This window comes from Panicum hallii, chromosome 8 (genome assembly GCF_002211085.1).
Source record: "Panicum hallii strain FIL2 chromosome 8, PHallii_v3.1, whole genome shotgun sequence".
Taxonomy (NCBI): Eukaryota; Viridiplantae; Streptophyta; class Magnoliopsida; order Poales; family Poaceae; genus Panicum; species Panicum hallii.
The window spans coordinates 2,568,886-2,591,642 of record NC_038049.1 but is presented as its reverse complement, the minus strand read 5'-3'; the positions used below and the strand labels follow the sequence as shown (position 1 = coordinate 2,591,642).

Genomic DNA, 22,757 nt, shown 5'->3' with positions numbered 1-22,757 from the left:
TGAAATGCCGCTTGCTGAATGGATGCGAAGTTCAGAATGAGAAATTACTGCGTAGCCTAGCAGCAGGAAGCGATCAATGTGTGCTAGTACTGTAAATGAAATTGCATTGGCGCGCGGGCGTTCATTCATTCATGGTGAGTTGGTGACTGGATGTGGCCTCTGACGGATTCACCGCTGGTTTGGGCGGGTGTGTAATTGGAGGCAGGCGGTAGGGCTGGATCATCTTGACCACGCCCCTTTGGGGCAGCACTGCACATAAGTTTTTTTTTTTGAGGGGAAGCACCGCATAGCAGATGCCAGCCAGAAAAAGGCTTTAATTGTTTCTGACCTGTGCTGAGAACTAGCAGTCCATTTGCAGCACGTTCCGACTCCTACCTTCTTCCCGACGTGCGACCACAGACAGAATGGCCCGGGGTGATTGAAGCCTAGGTGATTTTCAGCCCACGGTCACTGCAACCGGCCGAGCCTCCAAACAAAGGCCGGGAGAGGGGGAGCCCATGGCCGAACCGGCGGTGTCGTCAATTCTCCCCGGCCCTGCAAGATTTCCAACACGTAGCGGCCCATGGATACTTGCCCCTTCCGTTGCGTCTCTCTCACCGTCGTCGTCGTCGTCGTCGAGGACATTGGAGACTGATGATCTTGCCATGGTGATTTCCTTACAGTGCTGTAACTGAACGACGATCGGTCTTTCCTTACATAGGACTGGGGTTTATGCTCTAAAACTCAAAAAAAAAGAAATCTTGGCACGGCGACTGACTCGGTGAGACAGAGTCCTTGCCGGTCGTGTAGGTAAATGAAAAGGCAGAGAGAGAGAGAGAGAGAGAGAGAGAGAGAGAGAGAGAAACGGGGAACCTCTCATCGCGTGTGCCTACTCCAAATTGTGGTTCACAAACTTGAAAGTTGAAAACAGACAGAGATATCGGCATCACTGCATAGTGACAGCACCACCAACTGTCGATGGGCGCCCAACGGGTTCCCGTGACCCTCACGATCCGAAGAAAGGAAACCCCAGCTTCCAATTGTTGCAACGGACAGGCAACAGTCATACATGCGACGAGTGCTCCCAACCCAATCCTTCCGGATCCGCCGCCGGCCGGCCAAGTCGCTGCCGGTGCCGCGACAGACACGACGGCCGCCGCCCGTGCCCGTGACATCCGCCCAGATCAAAAAGGGAGCCCCGACGATCCTATCCCGAATCCAAACAAGTCTTCCGAAGCGATTGGGGAGTCTTCGTTTTCTCTCTGGTTTCCGACCTGAAACTCGGAGATCTCCGGAGCCCACCGGACGGCGACCGCTGTGGTGGGTGGGCTCGCCGTGCGCACGACGTGACGTGCCAGCCTCGTGCCCTCATGTTCCGGGGAGGAGAGCGGAGGCACGACCCAGCCTTGAGCCTCGAGCTAGCCTCGAGCCAACCGAAGCGGACCGTTCCTTACGCGAACCCTGTCGTGTCGCCCACGACCGCGCCGGCGGCTCGCCTCTGCCTTTCCCGGCGGCGGCGGGCCCTGTCCTCCGCTGATCGCTGCCGTCCTGACTCCGGCCGAGCGCCTCCCGCATGTGCCCTGCTCCTGGATCCCATCACGCGCACGAATCCCGGCGACGCGCTAGTGAGGACCATCGGTCAACGTGGACGCGAGCGCCGCCAATGATTGGGCCTTCGTTGCGCGCATGTGCGCCAGGCGAGGACACAACAATCGAACAGAAACAGGTAATTTGGGACTGGGTGGGTGGAGACCCCGCGCCACCAGACGCCGCCGGCCACAGCCCAATGACTCGATGAGCAGGCAGGAATCCAGGGGAAACGATTCGCTAAAAGAGAACGGGTCTCTGAACAGAGTACGTGGCGAACTCAAGCAACCGAATGCGAACATGTCTGGATGGAGCCGGCATGCTCTGGTGATCAAAGCAAGCTGCTTTTCCTTCTTTCCACGTCAGGTGCACCCTGTGCATGATTTGCTCTCTCATTTTACTGTATATCATGAGTTCATGATTCTTGGTATCATCTGTCTCTGTTCTTTCTAATCCCTACCGAAATATTTACAAAACAAAGAAAAAAAAGCTACAGCCCCAGCAAAAACTGGAACAGCCAATTCTGTCCTAAATGCACCGAAAAGGAACAAGAAAGCAACAGAGAAGAAGGCGGGGAAACAAAAAATCAAAATAAAAGAGAGAAACAAATGCAAAGCTCAAAACTGCCAGATATGGTTCTCGCCGGCGGAGGCGTGCCGGCGCCGCGCGTCACCGCCGGAAGAGCGCCCCGAGGAAGCCGAGGCAGCCGACGAGGAGGCGGCAGAGCGGGCCGCGCCTCCGCCGCAGCCTGGCCCTCTCCTTCTCCTCCAGCGCCGACGGCGTCAGCTGGAGGTACGCGTACGCCGCGTGCTTCACCAGCGGGTGCCGGATCATGTGCACGTCCCCGCAGCTCCCGCCGGGCTCGTCGGGGGAGCTGTCCTTGGCGTACTCGGGCGACGACATGATGTCCCGCAGGCTGGTGTACGAGCCCCGCCCGCCGACGCCGCCGGCCAGGCCGTGGCCGTTCGGGATCTCGATCTCTGGTGGCGCCCAACGGCGCCGCATCCCGGAGACGCGCTTCACGGCGCGCCGGTGCCGGAACTCGAAGTCGCCGCCGCCGCCGCTGCCGGCGAGCGGCGACCGGAGCCTCTGCCTCTGCCGCAACGGCGACTCCACCACCGCCGTCACCATGGGATGACGGCACGATCGCCAAGAACGACGGGGCCGAATCGATCAGCCCGCGCGAGCCGCCGGAGGAGCTCGTCGAGGTGGACGGAGGAGACCTCTTATTGGGGGAGAGAGAAAGAGTCCACGAATGAATACAAACGTGCAGTTTAAAAAAAAAGGATGGCGAAATGCTCGCTGCCTGGGGCCCACACGGCAGTGTGCGGCGGGTGGAGGCGTTTTTTAGACAGAGAGAAATCCGGGGAAACAGGGTGGGCGACGGGGATGGAATTTTCTGACGATGCTGGGTGGTGGGACCCGCAATAATCGTTGGGTCCACGTCAGCACGGCCACGGCTAGTTATGTATGCTTCTCCTTCTTGGACAATCCCTGATGGTGATGCATGGTAGATCAAGAAAAATGGATTTCCTTTTTGTGGGTGGGTAAAATGGATCCTAGATGGTTAGCTAGTGCTGTTTGGCTTTTCTTCTAGTTTGAATATCGATCCAAAACTTATCAAAGTAAACTAATTTGGATTTCAAAACAGCGAGCAAGGTGATAAAAATGAACTTGCACTACACGCTCGCTTCATTCAAAACTAAGAGATGTACGACCATGAATGCCGAACTGCAAATAAAAATTCACCCACCCTCAAAAGTTATTCGATATGTATTGTTGATGACACTGCTTGGAAGAACTTTCTGTAAATGCAGAGCACGGCGATCTTTATATGGGAAAGTACAATGTTTGTTTGCTAAAAACGATGCTAGACGATGTACTTGCAGAACCCACATGATGTTTCCCAATCTGAACATTTTAGTGGCGAAAGATGTTTGTGGGCAACGTCCGCAAAGTAAGGTAGATGTTTTTCCTTGGGAAGAGAGCGACTGTTACCTGAAAATGTAGAATGAAAATGAAGCTAGCTTCACCGAGCACTCAAAAACGCACCAGAAAATTGAAATGTCTTTACGCCAATTTATACATAGAATTATCTGCGTTGCGTTGTATACTAGAGGATAAGCAACAGTTTCTGATGTACCTATAAAACTTCCTCGAACTTGAACGCAGTGCAGTACTGTTGTGCTGTTTGATGGTGTGTCAACTGTTCTTGCAAAAACCTAATAATTCAGTTTTGGAGGCATCATAATTGATGGCGGAAAATGCCCGTGGTGTGTATTCGCAAGCTGCACACGTTCTCCTCAAAAGAAAGCGACGGTCACATGGCCAAGAAAAATAAAATGACAGTTTTGTTAGGTGCGTGGACACACTACTCTATCTAGGAAGACAACGAGTGCCTAATTGTGCAACGAGAGGTAAAGCAACTGCTAACCGCCTCCGTGGGATCAAACGCCCATGATCTCTACGTTTGGTGTCGATCTCTACGACAACTACCTCCATGAGCACGACTAGGGTGACTTGAGAGCTTGTGGTCGAGGGAGTGTAAGATGTGGTCACCATTCTCGCTTGTGGACTTGCAAAGTCATGAACGATTTTCTTAACAAGCCCTGCAAAGTGGGAGCCAATGCGATGCAAACACCCTACATCCATCCAATGCAACTCAGCATTTGTTGTTTGCAAACTCTTCAGTACTTTCACTTCGTGTAGATAGACAAAGTATGCATTATCATTTAATAATGCCACTCCCAATGCAAATAGGATGATGCAGGATATAAAAGCAGAACTAGTAGTTGGTGTGCTTATTATCAGAACTTTGAACAATCTTCTTAGATGGCTTACCTTGACGGTGTAGTATGTGCGGTGTCGCCGTGTCGGTTGGTCTGCTTATTATCAGGATATTTGAGTGTTTTAGTAGCGAAAGAAGTTTGTGGGCAATATCCACAAACTGCTTGGATGTTGGAGATAAAATTAAGGATGGTTCAGCTTGAAAAAAGTTGGGTCAGCATATATGACCTAGTCATGCATGCTCTTTTCCTTTTGAGAGGGCTCTGTGCAGCGCATATTCTCGTTCTAAAATCAAAGCCGCCTTCAAGTTGGAGTACACATCCATGCTTATGCTTGGCTGACATTCTCAGAAGACCTCGTGGAATATCGATAGAAATTACTAATACGGCCTCACTGGTGTAAAAAATGTGCCTGCAAAGAACACATAAGATTTCCCAATTCAAAATATCGCAGCAGTGAAAAATATGTGTGCTCGATAAGTACATAATAACAGGCTACACATTTTCGCCTTGAAAGACAGAAAGCGATAGCCATGACCATGATGTAGCAGTTGTGCTTAACCAAATGCACTCCCATCTGGAGGCTTAATTGGTAAGCCAAACTTGACTAGAGTAGATCTTTCAGAATTGGTATTAATTTAGGCCTCCTTTAGCATAGGTTATTTTGGCTTTAGCTTTACCTATAGCGTGAAACTGTTCTATAAGCCTATGCTAAAATGAACTAGTAGTCAGGTGAAGCCAGTTTTTCTGGACTCACCAGCTTCAACTTCAACTTCAACTTCAACTTCATTATTGAAGCTGTTTTGGGTGAGATCATACCAAACGTGGTCTTAGAATACTCCAGTGCCTGAGAATGAAAGGTAAGTGATTTATTAGCTTATTATCAGTACTGTGTGGACCAGCTTTGATCGGTGATATTTGCATCCTGATTTTTCATGATCGGTGGCTCCCATTCAAACGCGCTACGTAGAGAATATATACTCCGTGTATACTGCCACGTAATAGGTACTCTCTCCGTTCCAAATTATATTAAATTAATTACATTAAATTATAGATTGTTTTAGTATTTCTAAGTGTATAGTTTTTACTATGCATCTATATATAGACTATATTTAATTACATACAAAAGAATATATATGCACCTATAAACAAAATGCTCTATAATTCAAGACGGGAGGAGTAACGTACTGAAAGGCCCAAGTGACAAGAGGAAACTGGTTCACCATGCGTGGTGTCAAATTCATTCAGTCGACTCCAAGCAAACTGCCAGTAACTTGCGTGCAGGCCATGAGCTTTAGCTCTTACCATTCTTGTTCAGAAAATTTCGAGAAGGCCTCTTTGGACTAAATGAACGTATTACTGGTTATTACTGGTGCGTGTAACAGCATCAAGTGCGCGCGTACGCAAGTAACGGTGGTTCGTTGCCATCACCAATGCTGCATGAAACAGTAGGTCATGTGTAGAGGTGGTAATAAAATATGGCTCTAATGCTATCTTCACGGACTAACTTGATATGTATATATATTTAGTTTAAAATTAAATAAAATAAAAGCCCGACATTTTTAGAGGTCTGGAACTTAAATTCTAGTTCTAGGTTACCATCCCTACTCACGTGGCCGTAATCTGTGTTTACGTAACCAAGCAAGCAGGAGAGGCATCCTAGTCGTATTGGTCGGCCATTGGGGGGAAAGCAGACGGCGGTTTCGTTAAAAAGCTACTAACATTGCGGATCTTTCCAGAAGAAAGAGAGCTGCTGCACTGAGCCACTGGCATCTTTTGAATCTGCGGCGAGAGCAGGGGAGGCACCGATTGGGGGGGAGTCTTGTCTGCAGCTAGCACAAGCGGGCAAGGAGACGGCAAGCCCCATCTTTTCCTGCTCCATTCCATCCATGGCCTCGACCTCATCGCGATCGACATGAGACAGCGCGTGAAGGAGGGCATGGAAGCGGCGGCGCCGAGGGCCGTGGCGGCCGTCGTCGTCGGCTCCGGGAGCCGCGTTATTCTACCACTCGGTCGGGAGTAGTGGGCCGTGCCGGGCTCATGAGGCATGGGCCTGACATCGTGCCTCGGGCCGTTCTGGCCCAGAAACTTCTCTCGCGCAAAGCACAGTGTGCAGGCCCACCTGTGGCCTGCGGTCATTCTGGGCTGTTGCTCGCTCCACGGTGCTACTGGCCGGCTAGTGGGCCCGGGAAGTTCTGTGATGTGTTTTTCCAGAGGTACAGTCTTTTTATGCATCCCAGATACATGCTATGTCTATATTTATATGCATAATAAAATTTATATATTTAGAAAAGCTAAAGCGACTAATAATTTAATAATTTAAGATGAAGAGAGTACTAAATAGATTTCTTTTTACGGTAAGTTCATTGATGATAAGACTCCAAAATCTGGAGTATAATTTTTGTGATAAATTGCTACAGTATCCTAGGCTATCGCTAGTGGCGGAAAAATACCTACTTATGCGCAGGATTCTATTTTTCTATAACCGGTTTATTCTTCTCTAGGAGTATGGGCCCAGCCAATCCCTTTTATCCTGCTGCTTCCGTACATAGTCATTAAATGGATCAATGTTTTTATCATTGATTGCAGATGATGCAAAGATATGCATGGACTCCTCTCTCTCTCTCTCTGCATGGTTCGAGATGCACCCGTGGTTGAATTGACTCTACAGCTGCTACGAGGACGATGCATCGATGCATCGGTTTTCTTCTCTTACTGGAGATAGCCTTACATGTAGTAGTTTATGAAATTTACTGCAAAAAAAGGAAGATTTAACCAAACCAAAGCTCATTTCAACCAGAGTATCGTGGCGGCACAGGAAATTCAACTCCTCCCCCGTGTGGGGCAAAACTGGAAAACGCAACAACCTGAGCCCGGGTCATCCTCTCCAACTTCAACCATCCAACCGCCACAGGAATTGGTTGCGCCGGCCTCACCATCATCCGCGAGACGGCGACCTCACCGCCGTGGGCAGGGCGGAGCTACCCGAGTCTCTTCCCACTGAAGTTTTGCCTCATCGAGAGTCGTCGCTCCCCTCCTCATCCCCACAATCCGGGCTTCCATCGATTTCTTCTGCTGCCGGTAGGTAACCCGACCACCCGAGCTTGCTTGGACGGATTGTCTTAGGATTTCGATTCCTTCTTGGGAACCTTTTGTTTCCTATTTGTTATTAGTTTCGATTTGTGAGCAATCGAACCCGAATATTCCTTCCTCTCCATTCAATTAACTGTGCGTTCGTTGGCTGCTAATCTCAAATCCGCCCATCCATGATTCAATTAGGTTCTTCTTCAGTGCGCAGTGCGCAAGGATCAATCTTGGAGGTGCACGACCCATGAAATCCAACAGGAACAGCAGCGGCGTGTGCCCCGCGAAATCTGACAGGAACGTCAGCGGCGTATGCCCTGTCACCGGGAAGAATCAGGGTGGCAGCACGGGCAATGCTGAAGGAAAGAGCTCGGATCCCCGATTGATGCCGGCGAGGTGCCCGTTCGGCTACGACTCCGGCACGTTTAAGCTGGGCCCGCTCAGCTGCATGATCTGCCAGGCGCTGCTCCACGAATGCAGCAGATGCAACCCCTGCTCCCATAAGTTCTGCAAGTGCGTCCTGCGCTTTTCGTCCAGATTAGATGCACACTGTATCCCCTTCCTTGGCTGAAACTAGTTTGTCACTGGATTTCCTTGCAGGGCTTGTGTATTGCGCTTCAAGGACTGCCCATTGTGTGGTGCTGATATAGATGGCATTGAACCTGATCCTGAACTTCAGGCCCTCGTCGATCGCTTCATTGACGGACATGCCCGAATAAAAAGATCACATGCTTCAGGGGATGAGGAAGTATTGGGTGGCAAGAACAAGGTGATATATGAGGATGTATCAATGGAGAGAGGAGCTTTTCTGGTGCAGCAAGCTATGAGGGTCAGTGATTAAATCGACTGCATTTTACCTCATAATTTTGAGGTTTTAACCTGTCAATTCTCATAGCTAAACATTCTTCGGTCTACACTACTTGTTTTTTATTATCTTGATGTTTTAACTAAGCATGTAGCTTCTACATTTCCAGGCTTTCCGTGCTCAGAACATTGGAAGTGCAAAGTCAAGGCTTAGTATGTGTGCAGAAGACATCAGGGAGGAGTTGAAATCTTCAGAAGATAATCTAGACCTGCGCTCTCAACTTGGAGCTGTTTTAGGAATGCTTGGGGATTGCTGGTATGGCCCTCTCTCTTGACTATGTTACTCCTAAATAGTTGTTCCCACTTTGGGAAACTAAGCATACTACTGGTAGGAACTCTGGGAAATATTAACGCTTTGTTGGTTCAACCCAGTAAATCTTTATCACTTATTAGCTTTATGCACTCCCTGTCTATATAAACATGTTATTATGTTTTCGGACATGGAATACTATAAAAGAGGCAACTTTGACTACTAAATTTCTTGGAAAATATGTTAGCAGAAATTGTGAAATATTGTACAGTGAAAGTATTTTTTGTGCCAAACCTGTTAGTGCCATTGTCACTTGGTTAGTCTAAATATATTTGTTCATGTTAGAACTAAGTTTGTGCACCATGTCCAAAAGGATATAATTTGTATACAATGAATAATGTTCTGGAATTTGGAGGCTCAGTGCTTTCTGTCCCAAGAGTAAAGGCCCATTCCAGTCTTGCAGGCTCATTCCAGTCTTAGACAGTAATGAGCAAGACTGCAAGAGCTGCTAACTTTCCGCTGATGTTTTAACCATGCATTGAGCAAAATTCTAATTAAGATAACAGTTCTTGTGAATGTACTGGAATGTGAGGTTTCTTTTTTCTAAGGTCCATTGTAGTATAAGTCAGCATCGGTAAATCAACAAGAGCTCTGCTGTGGAATTAATACTGATACTGTACCCGTATATTGAAGGTTCATGCAAATCAATAATAGCTTGTGGAATTAATACTGATACTGATACTGCAGCCATTTCTTTCAGAAAAGAAATGAGAAGTCTTATAAGGCCCTTGCTGTTCTGTTCACTAAGTACTGTATCTTGATGCATGTCTTTTTTTTTTTTGAAATAGAATCTTGACGCATGTCTACTTTTGAATATTTATTCTTATCAATCTGTTATAACAGTCAACCACAAATTAATCTAATTGGGGTTGCACTTGTTTTAGTATGTTTAGTACACATGAGCCCTCTTTATCACTGTTATCCCATTGTTTTTTTCTTAGTTTATTGGTCACTGAACTCATTGCACACTGTATCCTTACAACTGTTCCATGTTTTCAGTCGGACCTTGGGAGATTCTCCTTCAGCAATCAGTTACTATGAAGAAAGTGCTGAGTTCCTCTCAAAATTGCCCGTAAAGGATCTTGAGGTTGTATTCGATTTATTATGAGCGGGATAGCTTAAAAAAATTCATTCTGTTAATTTAGTTTTATATATCCATCTACAGTTGGTGCATACTCTCTCAGTTTCACTTAATAAAATTGGTGACATTCGCTACTATGATGGGGACCTGCAATCTGTACGAAGTTATTATTCCCGTTCATTGGATGTTCGCAGAAATGCAGTAAAAGAACACTCAGCAGTGGCCTCCCTGGTAATTTCTAAGCTGTCACTTATGATTAAGCACAAATCTATAAAGATAATTATTTCTTTATCTTAAACAAGAAATGGAAGGAATACTATGCATCCTTCCCTTTTGTCCCTGCTTGTTGGAAAAAGTACCAGCCATTTCTTATTGACATTATTTTAAAATCAGTGATTGGTACCCCACCGATTGGTGATTGTATGGTATAACTGGGGTATACAAGCAATTATGTGGCCTAACTGCTCATACACAGTAAAAGGTAGGGTATCTGTAGATTATGTGACCTAGTCAGCCCACTTCCCTTTGTGCTTGACCTTTTTGGTGTTGAACTACACTAAGTGGAGGCAGTTCTTGTCACATTGGGAATGTACACCCTCTTGTCAGAATGGCATCATGGTCCATGCCACGTGCACCAGCATGGGCAATTTCTTGAAAGATGATGTGAAGAGATGGGGGTTGCATCTTTGAAATGTGTCCTGTGTGCTTGTCCAAGGTGGTTATGTTGATATTGGACTATAACCATCACCTGAAGCCCTGGCTGGTGCTTTGCCCCTTGTTGAGGTGCATTTACAGATGGAACCTTGCAACCTCAGGAGCATCAATGTTTCAACTGAAACCAGCTGCTCAAAGTGGGCCAAAGTGTCATCTAGGGTTGTTAGAAGATGCCAATAGTGGGTGATTGACATATTGGATTTTCTTATTGTCTTGGAAGAGATTCTTGAATCTTGATGTTGATCCAAATGGTCTTGGCTGTTGAGCTTTCTGCATCACTATATCAAGGATTTCAGATGATATGGACCTGTACAACAAGTTGAGGATAACATAGTCAAGTTGCTACCAATGGCCAACGGGCATGTTCGGGATGAGAAACATGCATTAAATCTCTAGTTAATTTGTACTGTACCACAAAAGAATTGATTGCAAAGAGAAACAGAATAATGATCAGGAAACATGGGCAAGATATACTTCTATCTTTACTTCTGAAGAAAGTGCAAGTTCCTGTCAGATTACATCAAGCGTTTTGTATTTTCTTAACACATTCTCTTGATTATTTAACTTTTAAATCATTCAAATCGAAGTTGATTAAAGATATGCTTCCCTGCAGATGTGTTATGAAACCTGACCTTTCTATAGGATACAAAGGCTGCTTATCGTCCAAACAGCAGTCCTGTAATGTCAATTGTAGATTCCTTTTTGGTGCTTGCTTTTGATATTTTATTAGAATGTATCATTTCTCATGTATAAAACCTTTTCGGACTAGTTTTGTTTGAGCAGTCAAGCTTGATTTAATCAGCTTAGTTTTAACTGTTTCTCTTCGAGCTAAGCTGTTGCACAGAATAGATAGATGATTCATAGTGTTAATTTACTAAAGATGCACATACAATCATTTGATAATTTGACATCTGTTGGATATAGGTAATTGATCTAGCGACTTCTCTTGCAAAAGTTGCGGATGTTGATAGAAACCTTGGGAATGAAAGCACTGCAGCCGAGGGTTTTAAGGAAGCAATTGAATGCCTTGAGAAACTGAAGCTTGGTCCTGAGCAATCTAGTCTTGAGCAAAGGGTAACTATTATTTATCCCCATCATATGTCCTCCCATACTTGCACCCCCTATGTGTCTTTGTGAGCTAACCTTGATCCTGTATTTTTCAGCGCCTATCTGTTTTAGACTTCCTGCACAACCAATTGGCAGTTAAATAAAGCACAGTGGCATCCTAAAATCATACCCATAAGATACATTTTCACCAAGATGGGTTGAAGAACTCCAGTTTTCATGTGATGCATACTGAAGGAATTTCCCTGTGGTAATTAGAGGGTGTTCTTGAAAGCGACACAAAATATGAGCTCTGTCATTGTAAATATATCCTCCGTGTGCTGGGCGTGGAGAGGACTCTGGATGGCTGCCTATATGTGCAGCCGTCCAACCCCCTAGTCTGTTTCCGCAGTTGGGCGCGAACCTGAAATGGTGCGTTGCGGAAGATGAAACTTCTCACAAGTCATGTGTGAATGTAATCCCTTTGTACATTGACTAAGATGAAGGAATAATAATGTATGACCGTTGTGCTTCTTCAGTTCCGCATGTCAAGCTGTTTGCATATTAGTGGATCAGGAATCTGTAAGTCGAGAATCATTCATATCTTATAACATTATTAGTATCCTTATTAGTAAAATTGTGACAAACGGATATTTGACCAATAGCAAGGGTCTGCTTTGCAAAGTTCTATATGCTTACATTTTTTTTTTGTCACCAGCAGTCTGTGACTAATTACCAACATATCTAGGAGATATGTCTGTCTACAGGTTCTACTGAACCTGTTGGAACTGAACGATTTTGGTGCTTACTGAATACTGATGCAGCCGTATATCTTCATCTTTTTGGGATTTTATTTGGTTTGATCTGATAATTCGAAGTGGACATAAAAGAGCTGGATTATCATACTGGTATAGGTATAAATAGTCCTAGCTACTAATGTATCATGGCATCAAAAAACGGTGTGCCTGAAACAAGCAGCATACTTTTTCCTCAAAGAAACTAAAATAGAAAAGAAAACAAACAACAATGCTTATCATATAGTTTTAGCTGTTCTCTTTGTCAGTTTGATCAGGAAAATGCCACATTAGTGCTTTTCATGACTATATTCCTTCCTTCGCTTTATGAAAAGATGGATATATCATACCTAATTAAAGCCTTCCATCCATCATGAAAGGGGGAAACAGCTAAAAGAGACAGCCTTTCCCTCTCTAAACCTGCCATGGCCGATCAAAATGCACCCAAAACTAGCCTTGTGGATATGCAAACACATACAAGTGTGACTCTGGTTTCTTTTGGTAGTAGTATATATCCTCCTCCTTTTTTTTTCTGCTTTTCCGATGCTTTTCCCACATCTCCCCTCTTTTCCTCTTTCTCCTCCAGGCACTTCTTTTGTAGCGTTTGCTTGGCGTTTTTTTAATTTGCTTTGCTTCTAATCATGAACACCGTCTTTTGTGTGGCTTTTGGACCAAATATAGGGCGAAGAGACGGGCCAAGGCGGCTTTTGACCGAAAATGCTTCAGGGCAGAGATGTTGACCAAAGATTTTACCGCCATGGCGGCCGTGTATGCAGCAGTTGAATTGGTTAGTTTTTATCTTCATGGATAACTTCTCGCTTAATTAAAACAAGTTTTAAAACGAAACAAGAAGTTTAACCTGTGAGTAATTCTTTCAAATTTGCTTGTTGTTCCTCTGGTAGCCGTCGAATTTGGAGTGGATGTATGAAACGGTAGCTGAAGGAACTGATGAGAAAGATGAGAGAGTTTTTGATGCATCGGGCACAGAGATGGATCGATATGATGGCAGCCTACTCCTTTGGATCCAGAGTGCGTAGCGATCGAGGGAGCAGCAGACAAAGATCGATGGATCACGTACGCACGCAGTTCCCGATGGATGCTGCGTTCCTGCCTGTATCTCGTGCGTGGCAGACCAGGGCCGGAGACCGAGCTAGAGCTACCGGCGTGCATGCATACGGTTGTGTCACTCGATCGGTATCAGCAGTGTTGCACGCGTACTGCAAGTGGACCTCCGAAAATACGCGCATGCAGGCGTGCAGGATGTACAGCGTAGATCGATGCTGAGGTCCACACGACACAAGTGTACATGTATGCACAAATCAAATGGAACAAAGCTGCATGCCGCGTATACTAATGTGTTTCTGATGATGGAGAGTAAAGGCTAGACCCTTCTTGGTGGCTAATAAATTCTTCACCCATGGTCTATCGATGCGGCTGACATGTGTATCCAATACTAATGCCAATAAGAAATTATATGGATTTTATAGTTGTTTATCGGATCTAATAAACACAAAATTATTTTTAAATGTTGGATGGAAATGTAAAAGTCCAAATCCGATCCGCCAGCCTCTTTCCACATAAGCGCGATCCCCGCTCCCTACCTCGAGCATCATATTGCACTCTCCACCCTCCTAGCCTCCCTTTCCCCCACCCTCAAGCTGCTGCCTCGCCAACTCCCCTACGACGAATAGAAGTCTTCTTACCCATCTACGACGAGAAGCCCCGCCATCTTCACGGCTTCCATCGTAGAACCCGTGGCTGTAAATGACCACCACTTGTCCCTTATTCTTGCCACCATCACTGATGTCACCTTTAGCCTACCCCAAGCTCCGAACGTGTTCCATCTTGAACCCTTGTTGAAGATGATGGTGACTTCACCGAAGACGATGACTAGCTGGTAAGAACAAATCACTACACTGATCTCATAGCTATAAATCCAACTGGTACCATCATCCTTCCCCATGCCCTTCATGGAGAATATCAATTTCTATAATGTGCTATGGCTGGATTTCTCCAAATTATCAACAAACAACTTGCATTGTAAGGAATCAAGAAAATGCTTTTTTCACCACATAGGAGTGCCTCGTCTTATGCCCAAGAACTGTAAGATTTTTTGTTTTAGTGTAAATATGCATATGTTCTCAAATAATGCAGTCTATAAGTGGTCTCGGTTTTTACATCTAATGGTAGTTGAAACCATATAGGACGCTAATTTAACTAATACAAGGGGACTAGGGAGTAGTGAGCTGTAAATCCTTACAAAGGATAGAATGTACTCTACACGTTTCTGAATCAGCTGATCCTCCGATAAAAAGAAAAAATGGAAATGCAATGCAGCAAAGTATGCTTGCAGACAGAACTTTTGCTATGTGTGTGTACATGGAAATAATGTTTTCTTTATACATGTGGCGCCACATCATATTTTCCATGTATATATCTAGTTCCTGAGGTTGAGTGCAAGATAGGGAGAAGAATATAAGTGCGTGTGCATGGCTTTTGCCCCCACATGCACTGCATGCTTCAAAAATCAAAACACAAAGGGCAGGACACACCACCAGCCAATTTGTCTTGCCCTGGGCCCTAACCTACACATACACAAAGCAAGAGAACATCAGCAAAAATACTAGGTCACCCTACTCACATTCTTATAAGTTTTTATATATATATTATATATACATGCTCGTAATATGCCATCGATGTCTCTATGACACGTGGGTTGGAGACCGCGGATCCGCACTTTAGCCTTCGTGTAGTAGTGACATATACTGCATAGAACATGCCCTTTCTCAGTTTCATCGTGTTGGTTTTCTCATTATTGATGCTATTCAGCTACATGTAACCTGTGTAGTATAATCTGCAGGTGTGTGTAACCAAAGAGACACCTTCACTCCACTTGACTACTAAAAGGGGTCGTCACAGGTAGCAAGAGGATCCAGACTGCCAGGCACTTGTTGCGCCCGCACGTTCAGTTGCTTGCAAATTGCTGAGAGGATCTCGACAAGCAAGCGCAGGATGCGCGCCGGCGGCTGCGCGGTGCAGCAGGCGCTGGCCGCGGAGGCGGCGGCCGTGGTGCGGCAGGCTGTGGCCCTGGCCCGGCGGCGCGGCCACGCGCAGGTGACCCCGCTCCACGTCGCCAGCGCCATGCTCTCGGCGGCGGGGCTCCTCCGCGCCGCCTGCCTCCGCTCCCACTCCCACCCGCTCCAGTGCAAGGCCCTCGAGCTCTGCTTCAACGTCGCGCTCAACCGCCTCCCCACCGCCGGCCCCGCCGCCGTCATGTTCCACCACCACGGCGGGCACCACGCGCCCGTGCTGTCCAACGCGCTCGTCGCCGCGTTCAAGCGCGCGCAGGCGCACCAGCGCCGGGGCGCCGTGGAGGGTGGCCAGCCGCCGCCGCCGCCGCCGCCGCAGCCGGGGCTCGCCGCCAAGGTCGAGATCGAGCAGCTCATCATCTCCATCCTCGACGATCCCAGCGTCAGCCGCGTCATGCGCGAGGCCGGCTTCTCCAGCTCCCAGGTCAAGGCCAACGTCGAGAAGGCCGTCTCGTCTCCGGAACACCACCCGAACACGACGACGGCCAGCCCCGCGACGAGCTCTCCACCAGGTTCCGGTCACGCGAGGCGCCCCAACGCCAGGGCCGACGACGACGCCATGCGCGTGCTCGACTGCATGGCGAGCGGGAGCAAGCGGTGCGTGGTCGTCGTCGGGGAGAGCGCGGCCACCGCGGAGGTGGTGGTGAGGGCGGTGATGGACAGGGTGAGCAAAGGGGAGCTGCAGCAGCGGCACGAGCGGCTCAAGAACCTCCAGTTCGTGCCCCTCTCGGCGGCGTCCTTCCAGAGGATGTCGAGGGAGGAGGTGGAGGCCAGGGCCGGCGACCTGCGCGCGCTCGTGCGACAGGGCTGCGCCGCCGGGAAGGGCGTCGTGCTCGTCGTCGAGGACCTCTCATACGCCGCCGAGGCATGGGCCGCCGCGTCGGAGAGGAGAAGGCGCGGCAGCCTTGAGCCTGGCCAGTGCTACTGCCCCGTCGAGCACGCCGTCATGGAAGTGAGCAGCATGGTGACCGCCGCAGGTGCCGGCAGAGGCCTCGACAGGTTCTGGCTGCTAGGGTCCGGGAACAACCAGGCTTACATGAAGTGCCGAGCAGGGCAGCCATCTCTCGAGGCCGTCTGGGAGGTACACCCCGTCGTCGTGCCGGACGGCGGCCTCGCGTTGAGCCTCAGCAGCGACAGGTGCTTAAAATCAATTGACAATTTGATATTAACTGTGACTAGTTTGATCACAAGATTGCATCAGGTTGTCAAATGCAGTTAATTTTTTATGATTAACATGTGTCAATGCTTTGTTCTTCCAGTGATGCTGGACAAGCAAATCAAGAAAGATCAAGAAGGCCATGGCCCTTTGTCAATGGCGCCGCAGCCGGTGATAGCGAGCTCATTTCCTGTGCCGCGATGACGACGCCTAGCGTACCGCCATGGCTTCACCAGCACCAAGATTCAGATATGACCAGACCAGGGAACCGCAGCGCCAGTTTGCAGGTACATTGCTAGCAGTAATTTGAGAGATGGGGGCAAATCCAAAAAACATGTTTAATAAGCAACTTAATAAGAGGAGGCTACATTAGTGTCTAATTGGCATTTAGCAAAATAAAGCATGTTAAGATTGATTATCATTTATCTATATCATCTTTCTTTTGATAATTCGAAGTGTGTTTACAAAGTTTAGAGAGTAATAAGGACAATTTTGTTTCTAAAATTACCAACTTTCTTCTGTGCAGTTGCAAGATTGGAACCCCAATTGCTATGGATCAGCAGCACAGCACACCTCGGAGCTCACACTGAGCTTCTCCTCACCGGCTACTAACTCTCCAGACACTTCTTCCATCTCTGGCTTTGCCCCAAGCTTCAATGCCAACCTGATGATCAGCTCCAAGCCATGGCAATTCAAGCTGATGCAACCTTGGCCAAACCATAGACATGGCGATCCATTGGCCAAGTCTTATGATCATCAACCATTACATGCAAACCCTAGTCCAGAATCCTATTCAGTATCCACCTCATCCGTAGGTGGCTCAGCGGAGTCGCCAAAATTCATGGAGCTCACTGCTGAGAATCTCAAGATCCTTTGCAACACGCTCGAGAATCGGACCCCACGTCACAAGGATGTGGTTGCAGACATTGCAAGTGTTGTGCTCCAGTGCCGCTCTGGCATGACAAGGAGGATGAGACGGTGCCAGGAGAAGCCAAGTGCAGCGACATGGTTGCTCTTCCAAGGAGGGGACGATGATGGCAAGAAAGCAATGTCTCGGGAGCTTGCAAGGCTTGTGTTTGGTTCCTACAGCAAGTTCACCTCCATCTCACTAGCCGAGTTCACCCAGGTTCACTCTGATTCATCAAGCTCCAACCTGCTCAGCCTGAAGAGGCAAAGACCACCGGACACTGGGCATGGTTGCTTTCAAACATTGTATGAAGCAATACTCGAAAACCCTCATCGGGTGATAATGATTGAAGGTATCGAGCAACTGGACTATGACTCAGAAATCAGTATCAGGAATGCGATCGCCAATGGAAGGATAAGCGGCTGCAATGGTGATGATATCAGTTTGGAGGATGCCATTGTAGTACTGAGTTGTGAAGCACTCGATTCAAAGTCTAATGCTTCCTCCCCTCGGCTCAAGCAAAAGGTCATTGACAATGGCAGCAAGGGAGGAAATGGCATGAACATAGAGAATGGGACGGAGTCATCTGGTTTTACCTTGGATTTGAATGCATGTGCCGAGGATGGAGACGGTGCTTCCGATAATGTGAGGATCCTTAATATTGTGGATGGTGTGTTCTTCTTCCAATTAATGGAGGATTTGTGACTTTGTTTTGCTTCGTTTTATCAAACAAATTAGCCTAGAGTTGTTAGTTAATTACTTATTTCTCTTTGCCCTAGTTTTCTAGCTAATCCTGATCTTTTATAGCCTTTTGTGTAATGTATATGTTAATTCTGTTATGAAGCACCGAATGAACTTGTGGAAATCAGGAGCTAGCTAGGAAAGAAAGGGGAAAAAAATATAGGGTTTTCAATGAAATTGATGGTAAGATACATGAGTGCTCCGTTTTGTTTGACTAATAATCATTGCCTCAATTTTATTTTCTTATTGGACCTTACATGGTGGGATTAATGAATTTACATAATGTAGCAACAATAATATTTTAATTATGTAGTATAGAGACATCGATTTGGTTAGGTCACTAGAGCGTTGGACACTGATGCCTCATATATATGGAGAGAATAGTTTAATGTTGATGTGGTTTGTGGAAACATGCATTGCAATCACCAGCCACAAATGCTGCAACGCTCTGCTCCCCACAAGGTGGAAACAAATCTTTATGTTAGTGTGGCCATGACATTACGGAATGATACGTTCTTACTGGAGCTATTAGCCGCCTTTTTAGGCAGAACAAAACCCAAGACACCTTTATGTTGTAGATAGCCTTTTGTAGGATGGAAGTGCTTACCACGACATCACCCATTTTTGACTATTATTTCAACAATAGTACATAAATCATGCACATGTTATTAGCCACCTGATTATAATCATATATTGTTCGTGTTTACAATTCAATTATATGGTAGCATGATGATGTATTTATATTCTCTTGGTGCTATCGTGGAGACCAAATTAGGTACAGATGTTGCTAGTTCGCCTGAGGATATGCATGCATCTTTATTCACTCGGAATTTATCATAAAGTTATACAAAATAATGTAAGTTGAGACGATGTTACTCCTGCAAACGGATAGATTCTATAGAAATGAAGAGTTCCCATCACAAAAAGCATTTACCAAGGATTGGCATCTCTTCTTTTTTAGGCTGCAAAACAAACAACCTCGCTCACAACTAGGAATGGTAAAGGGACTATAAATTTAGACTAGGTAGAAATTTTAAAGATCGGGCTAGAAAAAGGCTAGGCTAAAATTCAGTAAATTTTTGAGCCAAAAATGGTTAAGAGCCAAAATGGTTTGTGAAAGGATATTAAATTAGGATCATATGATCACCGTAGAATCAGATCGCGCTAGCTGTGGTAGGCAAACCCGCTGACGATACAACCATTTACATCCAGCGAGCACTATGTGCTTGTCTACGTTGACACAACACTTACAGCCATGGTGAACAGGTTTTAGAACAGCGTAGAATTAATTATGTTATCGGTATGGTTAAAGACTTTGGGGTTTGTAGAAAGGAGAAGGCACTTTTAGAAGGCAAGAGGAGCAATCTTTACTACGCGGAGCATGATCAAAAGGTATATGCTTTTAGTGTATGTCGATGCCATCTGAGAAAAAGAGAGGAGCTCCTTTCTGTGCTTTAGATTTCCAAAACAAATCCACATTCCCATCTTAAAGTAGTGGGTGTGGAAAGCTAGCAGCTTAACATGAGGGAAAAAGAAAGGGTTAACTGGGTAGAGAGATAAGCAGCTAGCATCCTTTGGTCATTAGACCCTAAAGCATTGTGCTTTAGAATCTTGGAAAGATAATATATCCTGCTAGCAACCCCAGCGTCTCACTAAAATAGGCGGAACAGGTGTAAGTTGGGAATTTGTCGTGTACGACTTTTCTTGGATAAGAAATGACGACATCTATCTCTGTTGAAACCTGAGAGAGATTGTGGTGCACAACTGCATGTGTATGTGTATGTGTTGTCCCTCTAATCTTTATCACATGCTGGTCGTCTATTCTTTTCACAAGCACCATACATACACTTAAAATTACTTCGTACGTGTACCCCATAATGCATGCTCGTTTGGGTTTTATCCCTTCCCGTCTTACTCCTTTCGTCTTAAAAGGGGAGAAATGCGTCCATACTAGCTAGCTACTTTCTTCTCAAAAGCATAACATGCTGATTACGTATACGCCATGCTTGTGCAGAAATCTTTGCACCCTACTACATACTAGCTACTTTCTAAACAGTACAGTGGGACACAATTAATAATAGTGTGTTATGTATTATGCAGAAATCTTTTCTCATTAGCTATATCTTGCATGGAAAAAATTGCTTGTGTGACAAATAAGAAACACAAGAAATAGCAAGAAAATGGCATCCATGTCGTGTGTACGTACAAACAGTCGGCAGGTACTAGGGTTTGTTCAGGGCCGGGGCAAAAGGTTTGTATGCGTGATGCGCGTCTGGTCCAAAAAGGCGACCATGCACGCATGTCCCTCTCTGCTGTCTACCATGCGTACGCTGCCACAGCTGATCTATAGGTTTTCCGGCCCTGCTGGGATATGCATGCATGGCCTAGAATCTCGCTCGTGGGCACGTATAGATTGTTGCCAAATCCAAGGTTTGCCATACCGCCGTATCTTGATGGCTTTGGTTTGGTACCACACGCGCGCGGACAAGAAAACTGCATGGGCTTAGTGCGTGCAACCATGCTGGGACTTGCCGCCTTTAAGGAATCTGTCTTCATGAAACTCAATTTTGAACTAATTAGTTGAATTTGTTCTAACTTCTAAGCATCGTATGTTTAGAGAACAAGGGAGTAGCATGCATAGAAATGAGTAAGCGTATATATACCACCACTAGCAGATTACTTAGAAAGTAATTCCATGCTTCGATCGTTTCCCTGTTAAGTTCCATGTGTATGTAAAACTGTACTTATGCGACTTTGAAGTTTTGTACATATAGTTACTCTCTCTGTATGTCTAAATACATAGCAAAATTAAACTATGCATCTATTAATATATAAGCTATTAGAACTAGGAAGGGTCCTCTCCATGCATGATTCTGTTTGAAAAAGGATGTGTCCTACTAGTTATGCTTGTTTGATCAATCCATCAGCTCTCTTTAGGGTAGGCTCCTCTTTTTCTTGGAGAATTTTACTTTTCTACATATGGTTACATGCCAGATCAGCCCCCAGCAGCTCCTGATGAGGCTTTGTTTATAATCAAAGGGCCTGCTCCTAAATGTGTGTCTTATCCTTTCGCCAGCCTAAGCTAGTGGCTGTCATGTGTTGTCACGGCGATGGCCTCGAGTTTTGTCCAATCCAACGATAAAGTGAGACGTCACAAAAGTGCCGCCCCGCATCTCTTTAATTTAGCGTGCCACTGCACGAATTGGGAAAAAGGGGCGCACATTTGTTGTGCTTCCGTGGTACAAAAAAGATGACAATATTATATTATAGAGCGACCTGCTTGACAATTCCTTTTCTGTTGACAGAAAACGGCCAGTTACTGAGCTCAGTTAAAGTCACATTGACACTGTTGTTACCTGTACACACTAAACGGCCAGTTACACACATGCTGGGTGCTGACAGCAGTCACATCAAACTGACTGCAGAAGGGGCCTAACTTGCACCTTACATATTCCGAATATTTTACGGTTAGGAGGGGATAGACCAGGACAATTTGGAGATAATGGTGGCTGTATAGTATCAACTTTCATGACACCTTGCCTTTTCCCCCCATACCTTTCCAAAGTGCTGCCAACTTTTTGCAAACTCAAGACAAGTGCTTTCGCAAAGATAGGCCACCTTTCGCCTGTTAACCTTAGCAGGAAACTTCAAACACGCACACATCACGCAGGGGGCAGCAGTATAAAATTTTTGTTATCCTATCTGTAATTATAACTACTATTCTATAGAATTCATTGGTGCTTCTTAAAGCATTTCAGTGTGATGTGATCATCTATCACTTGGTAGGTTGGAGACCAATGCAACAACACGAGAACCTGCGGGATTCCAAGTAGCAAGCTATACAAATTCGTGCTTGTTATTCTCTTGTTGTCCTATTCGCTAATTGAAAGGCCATATCTCATTAGGTAATAGGCATATAATCTATGTAATCCCTTAGCCTCCAAGTATATATGCATATAAATTCCAATAATTGCATCGGTGCCTATGGATGTTGAATAAGTCATTCGATCTTTTAACAAGTGGGTTACAATTCCTACATACATTGTTTCTCTTCGCAGAATATTGGTGTAATGTTAGATAACTAAGTAGATGATCCATCTGGTTTTAATTAAGGTGACCTACAAATAGCTATTTAAAGTTACGTTGGATATGTTTGGGGTCTTGATCCACCAGTAGGACTCAGCACCTTTTGTTTTCAGATTTTGGGAAGAGTCCCTCAACACTTGGAGAGTAAGATGAAAGTTTACTTGTATTCGGAGTAGTTATTGTCCATCGTTGGCCTCTATGCATGGTAGAACTTGTCGGGGAGGCCTGAGAGGCAGTGATTTACCCTGTGGCGGATATCAACGGTTAGAGTTCGCTTATCTCCAGCCCGTGAACTTATTAGCTATTCAAGTTTTACTGTTTTTTAATGATTTCTAACCTAAATAACTTTATGAATCCTACCAACATCTAGACAAAATATTTCTAAATCTAACCAGGAAAAAGAACCTTGGTGAAGCTCACAAAGAAAGATACAAACATGTTTTGTAATCTAACAAGGAAATAAATTTGACAATGGTAAACCTCTAATGTGAAACCATAGTGACTACCAATTAAAGCATACTAGATTGCTCTGCCT

General features: G+C 45.8%; 3 protein-coding genes across 4 annotated transcripts; 2 read left to right on the top strand and 1 right to left on the bottom strand.

Annotated features, from left to right (window-relative positions):
- Nucleotides 1–1,867: 1,867 nt before the first annotated feature.
- LOC112903244 lies at nt 1,868–3,086 on the bottom strand. The gene has a single exon (XM_025972477.1). The coding sequence runs from the start codon at nt 2,695–2,697 to the stop codon at nt 2,236–2,238; it is 462 nt and encodes a 153-aa protein (XP_025828262.1). The 5' UTR covers nt 2,698–3,086; the 3' UTR covers nt 1,868–2,235.
- A 4,073-nt stretch (nt 3,087–7,159) lies between these two features.
- On the top strand, nt 7,160–11,987 carry LOC112902978 (protein NCA1-like). 2 transcript variants are annotated; one of them, XM_025972181.1, is made up of 8 exons: nt 7,165–7,433; nt 7,632–7,949; nt 8,037–8,265; nt 8,411–8,556; nt 9,610–9,697; nt 9,776–9,922; nt 11,330–11,479; nt 11,569–11,987. In XM_025972181.1, exons 2-8 carry the CDS (start codon nt 7,684–7,686, stop codon nt 11,614–11,616), a joined length of 1,074 nt encoding a protein of 357 aa, XP_025827966.1. In that variant the 5' UTR covers nt 7,165–7,433; nt 7,632–7,683; the 3' UTR covers nt 11,617–11,987. The 2 variants fall into 2 exon arrangements, with proteins under 2 accessions (XP_025827967.1, XP_025827966.1); XM_025972182.1 differs by lacking the exon at nt 9,776–9,922 and having other exon boundaries at nt 7,160–7,433.
- Nucleotides 11,988–15,044: 3,057 nt separating this feature from the next.
- On the top strand, nt 15,045–18,332 carry LOC112902706 (protein SMAX1-LIKE 3-like). The gene is made up of 3 exons (XM_025971875.1): nt 15,045–16,469; nt 16,592–16,775; nt 17,015–18,332. Exons 1-3 carry the CDS (start codon nt 15,256–15,258, stop codon nt 18,098–18,100), a joined length of 2,484 nt encoding a protein of 827 aa, XP_025827660.1. The 5' UTR covers nt 15,045–15,255; the 3' UTR covers nt 18,101–18,332.
- Nucleotides 18,333–22,757: the final 4,425 nt, after the last annotated feature.

What these genes read in the sequence shown, in the direction of transcription:
- LOC112903244 (XM_025972477.1), bottom strand. Translation starts at nt 2,697, where the DNA reads ATGGTGACGGCGGTGGTGGAGTCGCCGTTGCGGCAGAGGCAGAGGCTC.
- LOC112902706 (XM_025971875.1), top strand. Translation starts at nt 15,256, where the DNA reads ATGCGCGCCGGCGGCTGCGCGGTGCAGCAGGCGCTGGCCGCGGAGGCG. An exon ending in TTGAGCCTCAGCAGCGACAG is followed by an intron (nt 16,470 to 16,591) that starts GTGCTTAAAATC and finishes TTGTTCTTCCAG; the next exon opens with TGATGCTGGACAAGCAAATC. An exon ending in ACCGCAGCGCCAGTTTGCAG is followed by an intron (nt 16,776 to 17,014) that starts GTACATTGCTAG and finishes TCTTCTGTGCAG; the next exon opens with TTGCAAGATTGGAACCCCAA.
- LOC112902978 (XM_025972181.1), top strand. Translation starts at nt 7,684, where the DNA reads ATGAAATCCAACAGGAACAGCAGCGGCGTGTGCCCCGCGAAATCTGAC. An exon ending in TGCTCCCATAAGTTCTGCAA is followed by an intron (nt 7,950 to 8,036) that starts GTGCGTCCTGCG and finishes ATTTCCTTGCAG; the next exon opens with GGCTTGTGTATTGCGCTTCA. An exon ending in TGCCCGTAAAGGATCTTGAG is followed by an intron (nt 9,698 to 9,775) that starts GTTGTATTCGAT and finishes ATCCATCTACAG; the next exon opens with TTGGTGCATACTCTCTCAGT.